This window comes from Pavona decussata, unplaced genomic scaffold, assembly GCF_977016875.1.
Source record: "Pavona decussata unplaced genomic scaffold, jaPavDecu1.1 SCAFFOLD_2208, whole genome shotgun sequence".
Classification (NCBI taxonomy): Eukaryota; Metazoa; Cnidaria; class Anthozoa; order Scleractinia; family Agariciidae; genus Pavona; species Pavona decussata.
In genome coordinates, this window is record NW_028146180.1 from 49,079 (window position 1) to 72,500 (window position 23,422).

The window sequence follows — 23,422 nt, forward strand, 5'->3', positions numbered from 1 at the left end:
CTACAAACGGCTATGACTGGTCGTCAAGCGTCATGTCCATGCTAGAAAAATTAGAATTTTGCACCCTTGAAAAAAGGTGAAAAAGATCTCGCTTGATCTTCATGTATAAAATTATTCCGCGGTTTAGCTGACATTAAGTTTAACGATTTTTTAAATTTTAGTTATGAGACCCGTACTAGGAGCAGCGATAGGCTTAAGCTTCTTGAACCTCACTGTTAGAAAGACGTTTTCAAATTTTCTTTTATCGAAAGAACTGCTAGAGACTGGAATCAGCTCCTCCCTGATATATGCCTGATATTACGTCTCTCGTCGAATTTAAGAAATACCTTAGTTCATTAGCTTAATAAGAACGTGTCAATTTGTAGAGTTAATTTTTTATTCTGTATTCTACTTATTGTGGCATGTAATTTTTATTTTTACATTTTGTAAGTGCATGGTTGGTGTGTTGCCTAACCGGCTTTTACCGACCTAATTGTACTAGTTTCAATACTCTATCAGACGTAGCAATCTGTGAAGTCGTTGCATTTATCTTGTCTGAAGGAATAATTATTTTCTGGTATTCTCTGTTATGATTTTTGCCGCCTGCATAACAAACAAAGTGTAGAATGAACGTTCCAGCCATTATTGCACTGCCGCTCCCTGTCTTACTTTGTGATATTAGGAAGGAGTGTACGGTGTTATTTATTTATTTATTTATTCATTTATTTATTTATGTAGATTCGCAGCTCGAGAGGGTCAGTCTTAGCTCTCTTAGAGGTTAGCTTGTTATGTAAGGGAGGGGGACGGTAGTTTTTGAGACACCCTCCAATTTCACTAACAACGTAACAGCCCTTCTCAGAACTCAGTAGACTAACGCAGATGATGATAATAACTTTCCGTCTTATGAAAGCGACGCATGTAAATATCAGTCCAGTATAATTATATGTTACATGAACCACGAAGCGGAGTCTCCACAGCAAGCGATAGGGCCGAATATTACACTGATTAGGACTTTTCATGAAGGGAACTTCGTGTATCCAAGTAGACAAATATAACAATTATCAATCAAACAGACATTAATTTTACGTTTTACATCTTATCTTTTCCTTTATTGTATTCATCCATCAGCTTATATCACAGGTATTTATCCTGCTTAATCCTCTCAATCGCTTAAAGGACAATTATTTATCATTTTGCACACGAACGGGAGTTTCTCTTCGTTAGTCTTTGCCTCCCATGAACCATCAGCTTTCATGGTGACGTAGTTTTGATCATCAGTGACATCTGGCTCCCACTCGCCAAAGTCCATCTCAGTTTCATCCCACCAAACCCAGGGTCTGTTCCTCACAGTTCTGCGCTTCAAGCCAATCCATACTCGGGCATTGTTTCCCATAATTTTCTTAACTCTGTCCTTTTCCTGTTGGCTGTGGATACTGACCAGATGACCTCCTTTTTGCACACATTTTCTCTCAGCCGTGCGTGCCATCACCCGTGTTGTAACAAGCTCGAGATCAACAAATTTGGCTACAATGAGAAAATAACGACGAAAATGTAGTCAAGGTGATGTATTTAGAGGGTAGATGAAATTGAAAATATGCCAAGGATAATATCAATCTCGAAATATGAGGGCTTTTTACAAGCGATTTAAAAAGGCTGCAAGTGTTGCTTTAGGGGACGAAAAGGAAAACTATGACAAAAATGTAATTTAGTCAATTGTTTATTTGTTAACAAATTATATTTGCTAATTATTGTTTTGCAGCAGATCTTATCTCTTTTAAAAAATGGGATGCTTTTTTAAAAAAAGATAAAAATATATGTATATTCTGGTCATGTGACGGGCCAAATGTTGTATCAGTCCAGATTAAAGAAACCGTCAACAAAAATATGACCGAGAAGCAAGTTGTTGAAGCTGTCATGGAGGATGTGATGTTTACAAGATAACAGCTATTGTAGTTTAGGTTTAAGGACGGTGCATACTAATAAAGAAGTATTTTTGCGCGGTTTAGGACTACGTATACAGGAAAAGCAGATTTTAGCAAGGGCTATTTGAATCCAAAAAAAAAAATTGGGGGTAACTACGCATTTTTCAGAGTTAATTACAGTGCGGACACCCGAACCGTGAACGGCTAAGGCTTTTTTGAACTTTTTCTCTCTCTGCAATATAAACAGACTAAAGAAAGTTTATCACTCACTAAGAACTTTACATCTTTTTTCTGATTCAATGTTGTTAAAAAAGGTTGGATTCATTGTTTTCAAGGGAGTTTCTGATTGTAGGGCGGTTTTTTTAATATTGAAGCTTCATTATCTCGGAAAATACATGGTTACCCCCAATTTTATTTTTGGATACCAGGAGCACTTGCTGCGTTCTGCTTTCTCCGCATAGTTTTAAACAGCGCATAAATATTCCTGTATTAGTAGGCACCACCCACAGGAAACCTGAGTATCTCGAGATGCGCAGAACGTATGCGCAGTAAGAAAAGTAGGCACTGTCCTTAATAACTTTCTATACCAACCATCGTCCATTTTCCTATAGTGGCAGTAGCGTAACTCGATCGCCATGCCCATCCCATCTACGCCCCCAGCTGGTCTAGGGTCTCCGCGGATTTGTGATGGGTGTTCCTTAGGGAGCTTTGGTGGTCCACTTGTCACTACAGCAATTGCGGTCTCTTGTGCACCACAAACCTTTTGACATGCGAAGCCTTGAACGTTTGTAAGTATAAAGGGATTCTCTGTGGAATGAAAAGGATGAAGGTTAAATTTGTTCCGTCCTGCTCCTGTAAATCATTTGCCTTCCGCTTTAAAAGAGCTCCACGGTGACCAGATTAGCACCGCGAAGGTACGATCGAAGGCAAACCTCGCAAATCAGTGTTTATGGTTTCGCGTTTTCCAAAGAGGTCTGTTATTTTTATCTCTGAATTGTAGACGCAGACTGTAATTATACTTGTTTGTTATGATTGTTTGGAAACCATTAATTCCTAAACCTATATGACAACAATTTGATATGATTTTGATTTTCGGATTTGAATTCTTACATTTTTGCACCATTATTGTATCATTTCTATATTGGTTTACAGTGATAATTTTGGGGTCAATTTGAATGGTTTTCTGAGGTTTTGGTGGCTGTGAAGAAGCAATTACGTCAATCGCGCGTCGTATCATGTATCAAGTCATGATCGCCAAGGAGACTTTCTTCAACTCAATGTTTACTCTCTAGATTTTATTGTTGTTGCTTTAATGCTCCTGAAGGCACGAACGGAGGAACATTTTTCTCCCCCCCCCCTCCCTTCTAGCAACTCAAAAACAGCCTAGACTGATTAGGGTTGAATCACTAATAAACGTTCAGGAGAACTTTAAAAAGTGCCAAAGTCTCCTTCCACTTGTATAGCACTTTTCCCTTTCTTATCAAGTGCAACACCTTTTGCCGTAATTCTTTAAAAAAAGGAGGAAGTTGTGTACTCTTTCTAGACATTATACAGTCAATTCATTGAAACAAGTATTTCCAGTGTTTAAAATACCGGTCACTTGTTACCTACATTGACTTCAGTAGGATTGTTGCGTTTGCTACGTAAAGTTGCATACAGGTCATCTGAAGAAATACTAGCAAATCACAACCTACGAAGGCTGGATGTGATCCACTCAATTTCCTTCGCCTGGGAAATGCTAGGCAGATCAATGCACGCTTTAGTAATTGCACCTTAAATTATACATTGTTGCTGAGAGAACAGTAAAGCGAAGGAGGATGCTTACGGACCATTTCATAAACTTACCGATTGGTAAACGTATGCCATTGGCAACAAAGCCATCTCTTCGGCAGCAGTAGGTTATCTCTATATAGCTCTGGCTGTAATAGCCGTCAGGGTATGTACCCTCTTTTTGGGGAGCTCTGATCGGAACATCGACATTTGTTCGATCATTCCAGTTCACATAGGCAAGTGTAAAACCTAGAAAAATAAACTTCCTCTATTATTTACAGCGTAAATTAAACGACTGCATTACTTAGAACAAATTTACTTTGAATTATTTCTATTCCACGATTTAGTGCGGGCGAATGACTGGCTGGATGAATGGATGGACGAAGGTAGGAAGGAAGGAAGGAAGGAAGGAAGGAAGGAAGGAAGGAAGGAAGGAAGGAAGGAAGGAAGGAAAGAAGGAAGGGAGGAAGGAAGGGAGGAAGGAAGGGAGGAAGGCAGGAAAAAAGGGAGGAAGGCCGGGATGAAGAAAGGAAAGAAGGTATAAAGGAAGGAAGGGGAGAAGGAAGGGATGAAGAAAGGAAAGAGGGAATGAAGGAAGGAAGAAAGAAAGGAAGGAAGGAAGGAAGGACATCGCGTTCGTAAGTACTCATTTCTTCGATGTTTCCGTGTTTAACGAGAACAAGAAACAAAGTGGAGAGTAATGAAAGTGGAAAGCGTGTCTTAATGTTTAAAAATTTCTCGCTAAACTTATTTATTTGAATTATTTTAAGAATATTAATCTCACAAGAAATTAAACTGGCATTAATTTTTGGGCATTTCAGCTTACAATTGCCTTCGGATCTGCGCAACATTTTCAAGTGTACCTGAACTTAATTTTTTTCCTGCCAATACAGCAATTAAAAGATGGTAAGTTATGTGATAAAAGCAACTTTCAGCTTAACACCGTGAGCGTCTTGGCTTGGTATGTTCGGGCAATACTGTTACATTGCATAATTATAATGTAGGCAGCTCAAAGAAGTATTCTCAAAATCACCATTTGCTCCAGACTTGAAATCAAGATAGCAAGTAATATTAACCTCAAACGTTTGTTATAGTTTTGGGTTCTGATGAACAATAAAATGTGTGGAAAGAGATTGTGACGAAGTCAAGTTTACGACCAGGCAATTAGCTTGTTGTCTTTAAGTTGTAATCTTTGATTAACCAGCTCAAGAAGATCTAGTGCTGAAATGAGAACACTGTTTAGATTACAATGTGCAATACAGTCACTACAAGTTGCTGCAGCTACTATACATAATTTTCCTAAAGGATTTCTGTCTAGACCCATAGTGAACCAACTGACAGGTCAACAATTGTAAACTTCTTCCACTCATTATGTCAGATAAAGATACAGGAACTAAAACGTGAGGTAGAATAATATGTCAACAAAAAAATTGTGGAAACAACTGGATTATTTGATCATGAAGATAAACCACTTAAGAGATTTAACTGTGCATTCTGGATCTCAGTTGCATGAGCTTCTGTACAAACAGCTGAAACAGATCCGTGCCATTTGTGTTGATCATAAATTAATAGCACTCAAGACTTGGAATCTTATCACTTTAGGGAAATTTAGTGAAATTCTTTAATTTAAATTCAATAGTAATAAAATTGGCAATCATAATTTATCATCTATCTATCTCTTTTCCTCAAAGAAACAGGTATACAAGTCCTGCTGTGGATTTTGTCCTTCGCCATTTCCTTTCCGCCTTCCGCCTTGTCCTTATAGCACACTTAATCTCACTGTTAAACCACGGCAAGCGCTGCCTGCAGACAACCACTTTCTCCTTCATCGCGCAGGCTTGTCCAGAAGAGATGTTAGTATCGAATTATAACCGGATGTTAGCTCATTAAGGTAACTGTATTCCCTTGTGCAAAGTTCGGATTTTTCCACATCCTGGCGTAAGGCATCGAAATCAGTTGCCTTGAGATAGAAATCATGTAATGCGCGCTTGATAAAGAATCCCTAAAAGGAAAGTTATTTGATACACTTGAAACTGTAGACTCCTATATTGAAGTGGAAACGATAATTGACCAAATAGAAAAAACTGATCATCCATGTCCTTCTCTTTGTCAGTATAATCTGATTCTCCTTTTTCCCTTTTCATTTCTTTTCTATTGTAATATTAATGATAATAAAAATTACATATAATTTACTTTAATTTTGATGTATAGCCTTATCTAAATCTGCGTTATTATGTAAAGTTAAGTTTTCCGTTTTCCAGCATGTTTGTAATTTACTGTAATTTTTTTTTGTCTTGTCCCGCCTCGACTAGCTTTGTGGCTATTTGCGAGACAAGCCCTTTATATAATCTGAATCTGTAAATAAATTGTTGTTGTTGTTGATCATTTCATGGAAAGTGCGCAATATAAGAGATAAGAATATAAGAATTAAAATTATTATTATTATTAATTTTATTATTATTATTATTATTATTATTTATATTTTTACTGTTATGATGATGATGATGATGATGATGATGATGATGATGATTATTATTATTATTATTATTATTATTATTATTATTATTATCATTAGGCAGAATATCTGTAGCGGACATACAATACCTCGCTACATTTGTTCACGTAAGTATTTAAAGCTACCGGTATCATAGTCAACTTTGATATTCACTGACTGAATGCAATATTCCATGGGCACTTGTACTCTGAGACAAGGTAAGTGTCTGAATTTCTTCTAGCTTTTGGAGAATCAATTTACATTTCCCTGATGAGCATGATAAGTATTCTCAATTATTTTTACATTTGGAAAGTTTGTCTTTCCCCCTTCCCTATAGACCAAAATACACAAGGTCTCAGCTGAGTAGCTGCCAGGAATTTAGGTAGTGGGAAGGCTCAATACTTAAACCAACAAAGTCTTCAAGAATTCACATTTTATTTTTCTAAATTTCACACATCAACTAATAATTGATTGAATTGTTTGGTCTACCCCCTTATTATACAAAAATATCTCGATTGCAATGGTTCATAAAAGTTAATCCTCATATAATCTAAACAACACAAAGCTCAAAGCTTCAAATGAAAAGTGGTAAGGGCAGTCGCTTCGAGTCGTTGAGGAAAAAGATGATTAGTGTTGGATATTAGGAGAGTGCAAAGATTCAAGAAAGCAATATACCACAGTTTAACACCAGCCTAGTGAAAACAAGTCGGTGCACGTCGAGCCCACGTCAGAGTTAGCTAAGGTTAATTGACGCTGCTACTACCTGTTATTAAAAAAAAGCCTGCATTGGCAGAAAGACAATACAAAGTTCAGGTGAACTTGGAAATCGCAAACATACTGAACATAGATCGAAGAGAACAGTTAAAATGGCGACTTAGATTCTAGAAATAATTCAGTTAATAAGAAACTTGAAACAAATTCTAACATTACGACATGCCTTTCACTTTCATATCTCATCAATTCGTTTCTTGATCTTGTTAAACAAAGAAAATTCGGACAAATTGGACAGCTCTGAGGAACTGCCTTCTCCTTAGCGAAGCCATGAAGGGAAAAGTTATTTTTTATCCCGACCCGTGCCCAAGGGCGCACATATTTCTGAACCTCCGAACTCGCTTATTAGCACAGCTTATTCTTATTACATCACTAAGATGACGTGGTGGCCCACTCATCACGGGGAGTCTGATATCACTTAGGATCGACCAACAGCGATCTGAATATTTCAATTTATATGTAACATGAATCAAAGACAGCATGGAATATTCATACTAAGTGAATCAGCCATATTTTCACATAGGATCACTGTAATGACCTGTTATATCAATGGAACAAACCAAGTTAACGTGTAAAAGCAAGATATAAGGTACTATGTGAAAGTATTCGTTTTCCAAGATATGACTTGCCCTTTGGGCATTTTCCTTGTCCAGGATCAGTGCTTTTCCTTAAAATGCAATATTTGCCGGCAGGCCACTCTTGACTGAAGTAGTTGCTTCCCGGTTCTTGTATCTTACTGCAAAATCCAGTTTTTACTCCCGCTCTCAATTCTCCAGACGGAACTGCTTTCATCCCAATTAAGTTGCCTTTATTGTCAGCGTGAATAATTCGATTTAAGTCTGTCACACTACCAGGGTTCCACTGGAACCCAGCCTCTTGCGGACACACGTTTGTTCCGTCTTCCTTCGCGGTATAGAGTGTGTAATACCCGGATGGCCACGACAGTTGAAGCTCCATAGGATTATCTGTAAATTTAGGAACAAAAGCAGACGTGTTTAAAGGGCAGAAAAGAAATTTCTGGTATAGGTTTTTTTTTTTAAATACGAAATAAAACCAAAAAGTTATAAGTTGAAATCTTGAAGAAAGTAAAAGTAAAAAGTTAAGCGTAAGGAAAATTGACGTCTCTATGAAGACTTCAAGATGCTGAAACAGTTCACAGATTTTTCTTTTTGGTCTTAACAAGATAAAAGGAGATAACTTTAACACTTGAGCCCGAATCGACTAGCTTGATAGCTCACCTGCGTTTTTTTTTCAACTCTTTGTATGTATTTTTAATATTTATCCAAATAAAGTTATTGTTGTTGTTAGACAGGACCTTGCTAGAAGACTAGACAGTGTTCGGTCTCAATATGCGGTGAAGGTGCTGCAGCGAACCCCTGAGGGAACAACGTGGACTTTGAATATCGAAGATCAAAATCCTTCAATCACAAACTCCCAAAGCGAAGATGAAACGTGCCAATCACCACCATCCACGTTGCTACTTGTATTGATACACAGTAAATCGACACCGGCCATCGCCTGATGAAGATAAGCTGTAAACGTTACGATCAACACCTATGCTACACAATCGTGAGACAAACGATTCATTTTGTTTTATGGTTCAACAGTCATGCTATACAAAAATTTGTAAACAATGGGAACGGAGGTGAAAATTTACGTAGAATTCACCATTACCTATAGCTCTTTTGACTCCTTTCCTACCGGGGTACTCCCCAATCGCCTTTCTCATGTTCTTCAAGAATTTTCCCAGTTTTACATTGTTCATTCGCTTGCATGGCGACTTCTTTTTCAGCTCATTCAAATTGCTCCAAAACTTCTCTTGCAATGTTTCTTCGATGCCCATAAGATCCGTCCGAATTGGCTCTGGAAGATCATCTCCACCAATCTGGTAAGTGAGTTGTTTCTCTCCAAATTCCTTTTTGGTTTCCTCTGAATCCTCGAATTTATTTACGTCAACGCTTACAGACCCAGTGGCTCCTCCGTAACCACCAGACACAGAAACACTGTTGCCTACCTGCGAAATGAACGTGAATGTAATAAAAATAATAATAATGATGATGATGATGATGATGATGATGATGATGATGATGATGATGATGATAATAATAATGATAATAATAATAATAATAATAATAATAATAATAATAATAATAATAATAATAATAATAATAATAATAATACAGTCGAACCTCTCTTTACGGACAATTCCCTTGGCCCAGAAAATTTTTTTTTATATTTCCTATGAAAATGACCTCTATGATACCGTCCCTCTCTAATCTGGAGAACGCAAACTAAATCTTGGCCTTAGAGATCTATTTCATGTAAACTCCAGACGAACACTATAAAGGTGACAAGGCTAGAGCTGCTGCGATGGAAGTATTATGATGAGATGTTAACCGGTAGGTAATGTTTTCTAGCCGTTTTACTGGAAAGGTTGAATTAGAATTGGCTGACCGTTGAAAAGCGGTTATTTTATTTATATAAAAAAGACAGGAGAACGCTGTCCACAAGAACGTCACATCATTCTCAACTTGATATTTCCATAACAGAGACGAAGGTGCTGACATCTGCAAATGGTTAGACCTTCACGTGGCTGGGATGACCACGTAGAAATGGCAGTCACGTGTCCAATTTGGGGAAGTAAAAGACTGAGGGCGACCCCTACCTGAAGGAACCCTCAGTGTCAGTATGTAGTCAGCTTGGCGTGATTAGCATCGAGGAGCACCACAACGCTGTCCAACAGCCAAAGGTCAATGGGATTTTTCGTGTGCTGGGAAAACACGTACATTGCTTTTTGTTCTCGAACCTTTGTTTGTTTTTGTCGTTTTCTCCTTGTTATTCCTATTTTATTTTCATTATTGACTTGAAGCAATGAATCAATAAACGACCAAAACAATATCTTTCTATGGAGTTTAGTAGGGTGGGTCTTCAAAGGAAAAAGTTTACTCTTAGAATTCTGTTTGCCCAGTTTTTCCAGCCCATCCATGTTTTGAAAAAAAGATCAAGTCGAAGGTCAACTCACATTTTCCGAGGCGTAAGTCATGAACTCTTTAAGTGAGCTTCTGAATCTTGTTATGGTCTTTGTACCCAATACCACTTTGACGACAACATGCTGAAACAAGATAAAAGACGAATGATCACTAACTTTATGCTTTAGCTATTTAATACTAAGCTAAGCAAGCGTTTCCTTACATGCTTGTCTCGGACAGGGTTTTATAGCTCGTATTTATTTATTTATTTATTTATTTATTTATTTATTTATTTATTTACAAATTAACAATACTTGATAAATATTACATTAAAACTATATTACACGGGTAGACATGAACGAGAAATTACATATATAATATAATTATACGGATTTACAAAGGAAAACACATTTATAAAGTACTTGAGGCGTAAATATTAATATAATATAGCAGCAAGGAGATCAGTTTGAAAGAAGCTTAAGACCTTATAGTATTATCGAGGTCTCCTCCACGACATTTTAAATTAAAGTAATAAATTGGATGAATAAAAAGGGGTCATAAGTAGTCAAATTTGTCGAATTTTTCCTTGACAAGCATCCTTGTTAGGAGAGCTGTGTCAAGGACGACTCTGCTTGGGTGCAAAAGGCTTACTGATGTTGTTACTCACCGAGGAAACTTGACAAGTAATTGGATTGTCAGAAGGTCAAACGAGAAAACTTACAAACGTTTCAAGAACTCAAGACGGAAAACTTGTTCATACTTTATTCCCGAAAAAAAATATATATGGAAAGAAAACTTGCTCGTCCACATACAAGACTGTGTTGGAGACACCGAGTACAAACCTTTGTCAAGGAAGATCTTGTAATTGTTGGCCGTTTCCACAAGTTGGTCAAGAATAAATGTAAAGGTAAGCTAAGGTAAGGTCACAATGCGAGTTTAAGTTGCCCACATGGCCGGAGTTTAAAGCCCGGTTTCTGTAGCATTAAGGACCAAATGTAAAGCATTCCTACTCCACCCTGGATGCAACGTTAGTTCATGGAAGGGTACCCCAGCAGTATGTCGCCGGTACTCATTTTTACATCTGAGTGGAGAGTGGCAAGGAGTGGAAAAGTTCTTGTCTTGGAAAACTTTGCATCCGCCCTCCTTTCTTCTAACGGAACGTGCAATTAAAAGTCCCACGCGTTAATCACTGTACCACTACGCCTCCACATGTCAAGAATAACTCATTCACACGAGCAAGTTTTAATTTCCTTGACTGAAACGTTTGTACTCAAGCCAAAGTTTTTTATTTTCGTGTGCATGACAACACTTGCCGAGCTTTTTCTTTCAGACGATTTTTCCTAATGACAAAACTTGAATACTGAGAAAAATCAACGAGACAACTGGCGAAATTGAAAGTTTTTCAAGTCCAAGAACTAGGTTGTCCGTCTCTCCTCCATCGCGCGTTTTACAGCCACGTGACTCTGTTGCCATGATAGCATGATATTCAGTTAATAAGCCCTTAGTAAAATTCATCATCTCTCGATTCTGCGACCTATACCTTACAATCCGTACACCTGCGTAAACTGAATCCTCCAATTTCTAAGTTTCATTGATCCGACTATTCCCATCATCACAGATTACAATCACGCAAAGAATAAAAACGAAACTCAAAGCACACAAATAACGACTCGAAATCTTCTTTTCTTCATGAATTGAAACTGTTCAAACTTTACTTACCGTCCCCCAAGTATCGAGAAACTGGTAGTATTCATCTCCAGTACGATATTTAACGGGCAAACGACAGACATCAGCAGCAAATCCCTCTGTAAGCGTCCATTGTCGGCTCTCTACTAATTCCAGCTGGTACCTTGCTTCACCTTTATTCACAGTTTCCGTGCAGTCGCGAAACACCGTCTCTCCACTACTGGTGCTCTTTTCAATTTTCTCATATTCTGTGGGGAAATGAAGTGAAAGCAATTCTGGCACAGCACTTTTCTCCTCAGGTGTTTTTACGACAAAGGCGTTTTGCACAAATGACTTATTTTGTTGTATCGTTAGGACAAGTATATCAACATGAACAATTAATCATTAAAGTTGACATGGTGGCATACATGCAAAAAAAGTTGTCCTGAGATCTTTGATTGCCCTGTCATTCAATTCAATTTAAGAATTTTGAATAAGCCTGACGTACCTACAATCCTGGTCAAAAATCTCATTGAAACGCTCGCTCTCCCATCCAAGGTCGACCGAGTTTAAACCATTTGAGGAACCAACATAATTATTGAAGGCAAAGCCGTTCTTCCAAATTAGACTGTTTTAGCGTTTTCGGCCCAAATTGTTTGTGTTTCAGTTCGATTACCCTCTATGACGACCATTTTTGAAACATATTATGGATTGTTGTGAATGACTGACAGATGTCATCAAATAGCTATCAGTGCTTTGTAACGTCTAATGTAAGTAATTCGCACTTTAATACCTTCAGGGTGTATTTTGTTTATTTTTCAGTTTTTCTGTGCTCTATCTTATCCTATTGCATACATTAACAAAAATAAAACTTTTATTGAAGAAAGTATTTAAGTTTTGTCAGGCCTTGAGATCCTGAGTAGAGGGCGAGCGCGAAGGGAAAGAGTATTCCCCCCCCCCCCACCCCTCTAGGTTATCCCACCACTACCTCTCCCGCCCACCCACATGCAGGCCTGTGATACGCAAGTAGTATTAAATTAGCTGGAGAAAATGTGGAGGAAAAAAAGACAATTGTTAACTCACTTGAGCTCAAGCTGAAGGAGAAGTCAAACAATCCCTCGTAGCCAGCTAGTATAAGATAAAATATAAACAGTATTAAAGATTTCAGTGAAAGGAAAGTAGACATAATTTAACTTAGGCCCCATTCACACCAAGGCTTTAGACACGTTTAAAAGCCGTTTGTTTCCGTCATCTTGTAAAAGCTGCTTTCGTATTTTTGTTGACTACAGATTTAGCACAAATGAAAGCATAAGTTAAAGTTTACTTGATTCATATGTCAAAGTGAATGTTTCAGCTTTCTGTTTCCACTTTCCATTTTGTAAAACCTGGTTTAATTAAACATGTTTTGTCGGTGTGAATGGGGCTTAATAGTCGTTACAAGTTTTGCGAGTAAATGGAGGATCTACATACATGAATACTTTCGCATCAAAGCGTGCGTCCAGAATACTCAGAATGAAGTAAAACTTTGTTCAGTGTCTTAGAGTTTTTCTGTTGGTGTCTCTCTTTCGTAGCCTGTCAACTGCTGCTAAAACAGCGCCGTAAGTGAGATTCTGGACAGAGATCCTCTCCTATTGGTAAGCCCCGCGAATAAATTGAGATTCACGTGAACGAATCTTTAACCGACTTTTCTCACCTTATTTTTTCGTTTGACCGCGGTTAATGTACAGAGACTTAAATAGCCCAATTCCGATCTATTAAAATTCAGCTTGAATTCAATTCAATTTAATTCAATTTTATTTACGCTTATTCCAAATACAATATATTTTTATGGTAAGAAAATAAACATGCAGAGCATTATATTTAACTGGTTTTACCTTCTAGGGAAGAAGTACGTTGTGGCCAAAGGAGCAAGGCTTTCGTGTCGGCCACTACCTCTGAAACAATAACATCACTTCGAGGCTCAGGAGAATAAATTGAAGAGTTTATATAGGTTTATTTCTCGGAGTCTCGCAATGATATTTATTGTTTCAGGCTGAACTTTAAAATATCGAAATTAAATTGGGCTATTGGGAGAGAAGGCCTCCTCCGCCCAGTCTCCTCTCGTTTTTTTTTTTTTTTTCTTTGCACGCCAATTTCTTTTTTCTTTCTTTTTTTTTTCGTGCTACTATCTGAACCTCTGGGACAGGTTTCCTGTCGCATTTTATTTAATGAAGTTGCGCGGAATTCATGATCAATCTGTGGATCACAATTTACAAGAAGTACCTTCAGCTTTGACATCTAGGTCAAGTTTCTCTTGATAGCGTTTGGTTCCGCCAAAGACCCTATTTGATTTTTCTGTTACTTTACTGTCCCGTCCTTCAAAACAGATCTGCTCGGGAACCACCTCTCCATCGTTGGTAGTCAACTTTAATATTTTCCTCGTAAGTTCAAATCCCGGATCAACACCCCCCAGGGACGTTTTACCCTCGGGGTTTCCCTTCAGTAAGTCGTACTTCACACCAATGAATCCCAATCCCTTAGGATTTTTATCTCTTTGACAAAATGCACCAGAAGGATCAAGCTGCTCCTCAAGGCCCGAGGCCTCAAGGCCCGAGACTTCAATGTTTTCTTCGTCTGGAAATCCATGCGAGGAACGAGGACTCGTGACCACAAGAACCAGGAGGCCTGGCAGCAAAGCTAGAGCTAGCGTCATTTGGGACTCACCTGAAGTTATAACGGTATGAAAGCTACTCGCTTTAACAAAAATTAAGTAAGAAAATCAATTCAAGTTATTTTCATGTCCTTAACCTAAAGTACGTTTTAGCCCTACTTTTCGATGATGGTGTTCAGTAACAAAACCAGAAAAGAAAACCTTTAAATTAGTCATCAGCAATAATTAGGCTTTTTTATAGCTATAGCGTACTAAAATATTGAATTAGTGTTCATCAACGTTTCCCGCTTTGAAAGTGGGACAAAATGGTACTTGTAAAATAATTTGAAATGTTTGGTGGGTTTTTTTTTGTATACATACATTTTGTTAGACATACTGGCTAGTTTTAAGACGTAACTGTTTGAAAAAGGGGAAAAACATGTCAAATGAAAATGTTTCTACTCAATTTAAGTTGGAGTGTTTCTCTCTGGTACAAGTTTGTGATGGAATTGTTTTATGATTTAGGCACAAATAAAGAAAAACTTTCTTCAGAGAGTTATTTTATGGACATTCATGCATTGAACTAAGACCAATACCTGTACAGTTAAAACTGAAAACTGGTGCCAATCCTGACAAAAAACAGGTTTTGCGTGTATTTGTCAACCAAACCGTGAATGTTTTAAGTACTTAGCTTCAGTGAAAAATTATAGTTATTTTTTTTTCTCATCTATTCTACACAAACTACAGTATAAACTTAAGAAATTAGTAAAATTAAAATTTCTCTTCAAAATCACCTTGGTTTTCTCCCAAAAAAACATTACAGAGTACTCTTATAAAGAAATAGAACTTTTTGTAGGTCAATAAATTCAAAATAATTATATTCATGTTATACGAGATTTCTTGGAGAAAACCTCATATTTAAATATAATGTTCTTTTTAGAGCATTGCTTTTGAGAAATGACACACTCTACTGACTGAGTACATATAAGTCAGCCGTTTCTCATGCATTGTTCTGCTTTAAAAAAGTAAATATAAATAAATATTTGGAAGGAGCAGGTGATTTCGGTTAAAGTTTTCAAATATACTGTAACTAAAATTTTAGAAATAATAACGATGACGTAAATTTTCATGAGGGAAACGATATTCTATGTCAGTTTATTGAGGTTCGTTTCTCATTCTTTCTTTCTCTCCTTTCAGGGTCAAATTTTAACGATATCGTAATCCACGTACCCTCCTTAAATTTGAAATAGCACAGTATTCCTTGACTGTTTTAGATTTTAATTATGCTGAGTTTTCATCGCAGATTTCATTCCAGAAATGTGAATCAAACCAATTGCTCAATTTTGAAATATCTTTCTAAATTTTAGAAAATCGTCCTGGCAAAAATGAGCGATATAATTATCGCCAAAAGGAAGAAAAATGTCATATGAGAAAACAACAGAAACAATGAAAAGAAAGAAGACTTAATTTCACAAACATGAAACAGTGAGATTAAAATCAGAAAAAAAATCGCAACAGTCAGGGGCATCAATCCAAAGAGAACATTTAAACAAAATGATTCAAATGTTGTCTCCTGTGTTCCCGGATCGTTTGGTGGTCTTTTAAAGCCATATTATTGTATAATTAGCTAATACATTTTATTTGTTAGAGAAAAAGGTGTTTCTTGGAATTTTTTTTGTTTGATATACATTTTTATCTGTTCGGGTGCTTTAGCTGTGAATTTAAGTTTCTGAAAATTTTCGAAAACGGAATGCCATTCTCTGAATTTACGAGCTGTTGCTGGCCTTACAAAAATGCTAGCTGACCTTATTTCGTATTTTTAACGACACATCTACCCCTCCGAAAACAAAAGTCATTTAGTTTTGCAGTGATACGAACTTTTGAGCTAACATTTGACCGAACGGAAAACTTAAGATTTTGTTTTCAAATAGATCCGAATTCCCCAGGAGATTACGGCCATGCGAACAGATATCCCCGAAATGAAACGCTGGGTTCCCTTGTTGAACAGCCTTTTAAGTAAAGGAAACGTACTTAAAGTTATTTTACCTTCGCAGCCTGGAAGTTGGTACTTTAAGTAAATGTCTTGTCGGTTCTCAGTCGCAACTGATGCGAACTTATTAACTGTAGCAACTTATAATGGGAGAGGCATGCATTCATCTGAACATTTTGACATACATTTCTTAAAATTTCCAATTAGAATTACTTGTTAATAAGTGGCGTGTATTCAAGCTAAGCAAAGCGTTAGAATAACAATTAAACCACAAGCCTTCACACTTATCTTTTACCAAGCAACAACAGCTAAAACTAATTATTTTTATCGTTTCAAACAATAAGAAACTAAGACTGTCCGACTTCTCTTATTAAACGACAAAAACTTAATTACACTAACTACTTAAAATTAATTACACTAACTACAGAAGGATGGATCAAATTTCTTCAAAGGTATTCATAGCTCACAAAAAATACGTCGCTGTTCGGATCAGTTAACAAATAATTTTCTTCTCATTTTTGTTTTCCCTTAAAGATTTGTCTGATTCTACGCAGTTGTATTAAGATGAACAGTGACTTAAGTCATGCGTGTCCACTGGAGTAGTAACCACAGTGGAACCTCGATTTAACTAAGTGCCAAGGGACTAGAGAAATTGGTTCGTTATATCCAGGTTCCGTTCCATACATTTTAAAAGGCCGGGATGGGGAATATCGTTCGTTATACCGGGAACTTCGTTACATAGAGGTTCGTCAAATTTAGGTTCCACTGTACTCCTATTCTTTTATTTTCCTAAAATGATAGATTTCTAATGACCTCGCTATACACTTCAAAGCCATTCAGTCTTCGCAATCATTTTAAAGACTGAAGTGATTCACCTGCACAAACTTTTTTCTTATCTTCCCGAACCTTTTTTTTTCTTGTAATTCTCACTCTCCATTGTGACCCACCCTCGCAAATGCCAAGGCACTGTAACCTTTGTAGTCTCGGGACTTTCGAGTGTTGTGGACCAAGGTTCTGTCGCTTTTTCGTGCTAATTTATTATTTAGTTCTTGCCTGTACTCATAATTATAATGCATGCTCGCGGCGATCTCTTTAAAATAAATTAAACTAGACCTGGTATCCTTTTGCTATTTTCTGTGCAAATGAAACTTCGTTGTAACTTGGCCCGACCGGAGGCTCTTCACAGAACAATCCCAATTTCAAAGAAAGCGTAACCCCAAGAGGTTTACACGCAAGCATTATTCGAAAATACGGCTCGTAGTATATAAATACCAGTTTTTAAATGAACAACAACATTACAACAAAAATGTCACTTTTTTATCAAAGTACACAATCATGTTGTTTTTACTTCGCAATGACACACCAATGACTCGTTATGCAAAATAGAACAAAGGAACGTGGGAGAGGTCCCACAACTCCGTGCGCGCTGCGTGCTACCAAAGAAATAGGAGTCGCTAAAACGCGGAAAGGATGAAAAAGAACAAGTCTCATTCGTCGAGTTTCCAAATCAATTTAAAATTAGGGAGCTTAAGCAACAACGACGGCAACGGCAACGAAAACGAAAACGTCACCCAAAAATATATCTTTTCTTCATTCGTGTTACTTCGCGATTATTTCAACTCGCTCAACTTTTAAAAAAATGGCGAACTATCCAGGAACCAAATTGGTAGGAGTGGCGTATAAGTTAAGAAAGAAAATGAAAAATTCACCATCGTCCGTTCACGTTCTCCACAAAACCTTAAATTTGGTCATTTCACGTTGTTGTTTTGCAGAGGACGGCAAAGAAATGTACCAAAGTGTAAAACGCACTTGCAGAGCGATTGTTTTTTCTCATTAAGCCTTTTGTTTTGCGGCGTTGTCGTTGCCGTCGCCGTCGCCGTCGTCGTTGCTTAAGCTCCCTATTAATTGAGTCACCTCAGACACCCTCTGAAATATGGCTTTTGTATCACGACAGTTTGAAATAAATTTACATTTTTACAGTGGACAAATAAGGGGTAGCTCGATCGATCCAATGTTTACCATTAATAATTTACAACTTTCAACTGATCATGATTCGTCTAAAATAATTCCTTGTAGTAGTTTCAACACTCTGTCAGATGTAATCTGTGAGGTCCTGTACGTTTATTTGTTGTTTGAAGGTTCATTATTTTGGGATTGTGTGTAATTTTTCCAGCCTGTATAACAAAGAGAGCGTAGAGGATAATTTGAAATGAGCGTTCCATCCATTATTGGACTGACAGGTGTGTTAATATTCCTTGTTGTTGCTTCGTGCTTATATATTTGCAAGAAACGACTTGTGGAACCGCTAGAGGAAGCTATACAAAATGATGACTAGGAATCTTGAGAACTTGTTCAAAACCAAAGACAGCGTTAACGGTCGAGCAGATGGATTTGAAGCTGTTACTGTTCTCCTAACAGAACAACTAGTGAAAAATGGCTTTTACACTGAAGAACGCTTGTTGCACAGTCACCGATCAACAGTCGGACAACACCAATGCAACGCCTTAAGAGCACAACAAGACTGCTCTCGAGAGACGTGAAATTTATGGATGTGGACGTGAATTTCAACTTGCGTCTTTCTGCTGAGATTACGGCTAAAACAAACGCACTAAAACTTTTAAATCTTACTCCCAAAAAATACATCAGCCTTGAGAGTGACTTGTTATTTAATAATTCAAATATCGGTTGCTTCAGTCTTTCTTTGAAAATTATTTGTTGATAAATGTCACTCTCAGGCGTATTAAGGAATGGCTCGGCCATTATCTATTATCCACCTTTAAGTAATAGTTCGCGTAAGAACGATAGCACTTCGCGGCAACGCATGAGCAGTGGCGTTCCTATTTAATTGGCTTATCCAATTAATTTTGAGCTCTCTGATTGGTTTAAACTCTTTTTTACCGAATTTTATCCGAAGAAAAGTTGAAAAAGTCCGATTTTATTGTAAGTTTTCCGATAATGACGTATGATCTATTGTTTCCCGAAGTTTCGTAAGATTCCGACGTGGGGAAGTCGTCCGCGCGGATAGGCACCTTCACGAGGACAGAGTTGAAAGCGCCGCCATCTTGGATTTTGTCATTGTCAAGGTTTTCTTCTCTGCGTTTTTGGGTTAAAAAAGGTTTCGCTGGTGTATACAGCTTACCTGTAAATTGTATATAATGTGTATAGTTTCATGAAAAGCGTTTTCTGCGGATTTAAAATGTAGTGAGTGTTATTATTCGTTTGATTTTATCGCGTTGGTAAGATGTCCTTTACCGCTTCTTGCAAGTGCAAAAACCATCTGGAATGGCACCACAGTTCTGACGTTGACCTTCGCGTGGCAACCTTTTATGAAGAAAAGTATTGCATCTTTGATTCTAAGCATGCAGGAAGAAAGAGAAAGATCTGTTTGGCCTGCCGTGATCGCATAGCAGTCGAAGAAAAGTGTCGAAAGCTTGGAGATTTGAATACAAACGCAAACGGTTCGACCTCTGTTGAAACGGTGAGCCAGATTGCCTTTCTTCTTTTTTGTGATATTCTTTACGTAAAACGCATTTGAAATTGCTGGCAGTTTATGCTTCTGATCAGATTCAATTTGTGTATCCTGTTTGCAAACGTGAAAGTGAACTGTTTGACATGATTGTTGTCTTTCTCACACATGTAGCTTACACGTGTCTTCGCTTTTGTCACCTTCATAGGATGAACTTACTTCAGAGTCAGACTCAGTGGACAAGACATCACATTTGACCCCACCGGTAAATGTTACTGTTTTACTTGTCGTTGAGGAAATTAATGCCTATTTTTATTTTATTTTATTTTTCTTTTGGGCTCTTGCTTTGCCCAATGTATAGCATTTCAAATCTGATACAGTCCTGAATGTAACTAGTAAGTTTTTACATAGTGCTGGAAATAAGCTAGGAAACTTGAGTTTCAAATTTGATTTGTTTTACAGGGTGGACAATTTTTTTTGGAATTTGTTATATGCTGTGTTGTTTACATTTTATTTATTTATTTATTTATTTATTTATTTATTTATTTATCTATTTATTTATTTAATTCAATATTTATCCAGGGGCATCCAATTGTCCAACTGTATTTGATTATTTGATATCTGATCTTGAGTGCACGATTTTTAGCATATTATTACTGATGTATTTTTATTTGTTTATTGTTATGCTTAAGTAAGAAAAAGTTATGCATGTATAGAAAAAGAAATTATAAATTGGCTAGAGCGTGTATAATATGCCAGCCAGCAAGGCATGCGAAGCATCAAGGCAGATGTGCGAGGCATAAACAAAACATGCGAGGCATGTGAGGCACGAACAGCCCCCAACATAAATGCTAACCGTTAAAGCTAACCGGGGAGCTATTTATTATAAGCTAACCCAAGTGCTATTTACATGTAGGCTAACCAGAGTGCTATTCAGGCTACCCGGAGTGTTTTTTAGGCTAACCTGAGTGCCTCGCATGCCTGTCTCACATGGCTCGCTTGCTCGCAGATTGTCAAGACCCACTTGGGTAGCTGTGTAAACACAAACAATAACATTTTCTTGTTTTCCCTTCAATCCAGATTGACATAGAAGAAAGCACCCTCAGTCTTGATGAGAATTTCTGTGCTCCGACAGAAGAGAACGTATGTAATATCAGTTATTTTCTAAAACTTCCCTTGATCAAGCCCGAGGCATTTTATTTTTTTTTTTGAAAAAGACCAATGCCTCACAGTTGAGGCATTAGTTTCAGAATTCTTTACAGTATAGCACAGTTAAGTTGAGTAAAATGCTAGAAAAGACATGTTATGTGTTATATGAACCTACATGTTATGACTAGTCTTGCAGAATGTCTAGTACATTTTATTTACATTAGGGTATTAGATGTATGGTAGTGAGTACTTTCCCAGCATTTATTACTCCAATATTCCACAAATGTATTTGGATATGTTATACTCTCAATCTAAAATGACAATTCTTTTCGAGCATGCAAGTGGGAAACTATCCAAGTACAATGTATTATTACTCTTGTCATTAAAAAAAAACAATTTCTTTTTCCAGGGTCATCTGGTTGCTAACAATGGGTTGTCTCCAAGTACCTTAACTCCAAGCAGTACAATTGCCTTGTTCCAAGTATCGACAGGAACACAGGTTCCTTGCATTCCTATTCGTCCCTACCAGGATGCCCAAGAGCGAACACAGCGTTATATGAGGAGTGAAATTATCGAATTAGTAAAGGACACTGCCATGAAGTATGTACATTTTGAGCCTGGAACATCGTTGCAGAAACTCATGGGAGATGTTGTTGATTCCAAAAGCTGGAATCAAGTCTTTGGAAATTCAGTTGTCAAAGACAAAAACTCAGACGACACCTACTTCCTTGATATTCTATCAAAAGAGTACAAGGCTTGTAAGGACAAGCAAGTCACCAAGAAGATAGACCAAAATGCAAGGAAACAAAAGGAAAAATTTTTGATTGGCAACACAAAGTCACAAAGTCGGTTGACCCTGGAAGGCAAAATACTTGACAATGTGAAGTCCCGCACTGATGCAGCCAGGAAAATTGGCAGAGTACGCCATTATGGTGATGAGAAGCGGCGCTTGTTGTCCATTGTGGCAACAGATTTTCCTTATCGCACCCTTCAGCAATTATTTAGTTGTTCACCAAACACGGTCACCGCTGCCAGAGTTCATTGTCTTTTGTTCGGACGTGGGGGAATTCCTCCCCCTGAATTTAAGTTTACTAGACAGCGCGTTAGCCCTCAGATTATTGAGGAACTCACGGAATTTCTTCATCGGGACAACATTACCAGAGCTTCTTCATGTCGAAGTGTATTGGTAGGTGGTGAAGAGACTGCTATCCGATACTGGCAGGACTCTATAAAGAACGTTGTACAGCAGTACCGCCTTGAATGCCCAAATGGTGTGAAAAGAACTTATGTTTATACACACCTGCCACGCAACTTCCACATGAGTACAATGCTTGCTGGCCTGTGCAACCTCTGTGACGATTTTGGACATTCCAACTTTGATGCCATGTGTTCTATTGCACACTCTGTTTCTCAAGTTGAAACAACAACAATTGATTGTCATGGAGTTGTTAAGAGTTTACGAGCATATCAAACATTTTTGAAGACAAAGTTGGCAAAATCATCTGAAAGGCATTCCACATGCAAAGAACTGTGCATGAGTCATGCATTTGGATCTTGCACAGAAGAGCATCCAGATCACTGTGCAGAAGTTACTAACTTCTATGATGCCTGCCAAACACTGTCATCAGCCATCGAGCTTTGTGCCCCAAGTTTAAAAGTGAAGCTTCAGGAAAAGTTGGCAGACGTTGTCAGTACCCATTGGGAGTACATTGGCCATTTGTTACGCACAAAACACCAGGCCGACTATTATCAGTACACCCTAAAGAACCTCAGACCTGGAGAATGTGTTGTCGTAGTGGATTATAAAATGAAGCTAGAACTGGGGAAACGAACGCGCGAAATACAAAGGGACTGGTATGGCAAGAGGGGTATTTCACTACATGGGTTTTACGTTGTGGCACAAGTGGAGGTCGGTGAGAGATCAGCTGAGGTGATAGACCTTTGGAGTGATGACACCAAGCAAGACACTTGGTTCACCCAAAGTGCTCTTGACATAGGCTTCAGTTGGCTCGAGAGTTCATTCCCTGGATTTAGGGTGTATTTGTTTTCTGGTGAGTGGCTGGCATCATTATTGGTATTATTGTTATTACGGTGGAACCCCGTCTATCCAGCCAACAACGGGCCACTAAAATCTTGCCGTTGTAAAGGGTTGGCCGTGAGGTAGGGTTCCACTGTATAATTTTTGGCAGGCAAAAAGAAATGCAAAATTCCAGTAGATGGACACAAGTCAATGTAATTGAAGTGCATTCTTTAAAATTAATATTTTTGTTTGTTTTCTTTAAAACATTGTACCACAAGAATTGAAACAATGTAGTCTGATGCTTAGATAGATGCTTTTAAAAGGGTCAAAGGGCTGAAAGGGGAGTCTTTGCTGTGTTTGAGTTTTATCAATCCAAATGCAGATCTATGCATATTACAAGCATTCACCCATACATGTAGATACAGGTATAAATTATTATAAAAAGGCTATTATTATAGTCTAAATTTTAAAGCTTATTTTAATAGTCTTCAGAAAAAAGGCATAATGTGGTATGCTAACCATCAACTTACATGTACACATTGTAATAGTTATTTCTTGTTTGTTTGCTAGACAATGGCCCGCACTATCATAACACTGG

At 37.7% G+C, this 23,422-nt stretch overlaps 3 protein-coding genes across 4 annotated transcripts in view; 1 reads left to right on the plus strand and 2 right to left on the minus strand.

Annotated features, from left to right (window-relative positions):
* Positions 1-1,088: 1,088 nt before the first annotated feature.
* On the minus strand, positions 1,089-12,262 carry LOC146447465 (uncharacterized). The gene is made up of 8 exons (XM_085102781.1): positions 12,247-12,262; positions 11,625-11,839; positions 9,959-10,048; positions 8,611-8,950; positions 7,566-7,901; positions 3,747-3,920; positions 2,493-2,708; positions 1,089-1,503 (listed from the first exon to the last, which is right to left on the minus strand). Exons 1-8 carry the CDS (start codon positions 12,260-12,262, stop codon positions 1,142-1,144), a joined length of 1,749 nt encoding a protein of 582 aa, XP_084958907.1. The 3' UTR covers positions 1,089-1,141.
* A 1,550-nt stretch (positions 12,263-13,812) lies between these two features.
* On the minus strand, positions 13,813-16,307 carry LOC146447466 (uncharacterized). Its single transcript, XM_085102782.1, has 2 exons — positions 16,246-16,307; positions 13,813-14,273 (listed from the first exon to the last, which is right to left on the minus strand). The coding sequence occupies exon 2, from the start codon at positions 14,260-14,262 to the stop codon at positions 13,813-13,815; it is 450 nt and encodes a 149-aa protein (XP_084958908.1). The 5' UTR covers positions 14,263-14,273; positions 16,246-16,307.
* Positions 16,308-19,212: 2,905 nt separating this feature from the next.
* LOC146447467 (uncharacterized) overlaps positions 19,213-23,422 on the plus strand; it is a 7,481-nt gene continuing 3,271 nt past the window's right edge. The window contains exons 1-5 of one of the 2 annotated variants that reach the window (XM_085102784.1): positions 19,213-19,667; positions 19,864-19,920; positions 20,736-20,798; positions 21,214-22,855; positions 23,395-23,422. The exon at positions 23,395-23,422 is cut by the window's right edge and continues 190 nt beyond it. In XM_085102784.1, the coding sequence (XP_084958910.1) occupies positions 19,431-19,667; positions 19,864-19,920; positions 20,736-20,798; positions 21,214-22,855; positions 23,395-23,422 (2,027 nt within the window). In that variant the 5' untranslated portion in view covers positions 19,213-19,430. Of the gene's footprint in view, positions 19,668-19,829; positions 19,921-20,735; positions 20,799-21,213; positions 22,856-23,394 lie in introns of both variants that reach the window. The other variant, XM_085102785.1, reaches the window with a different exon arrangement.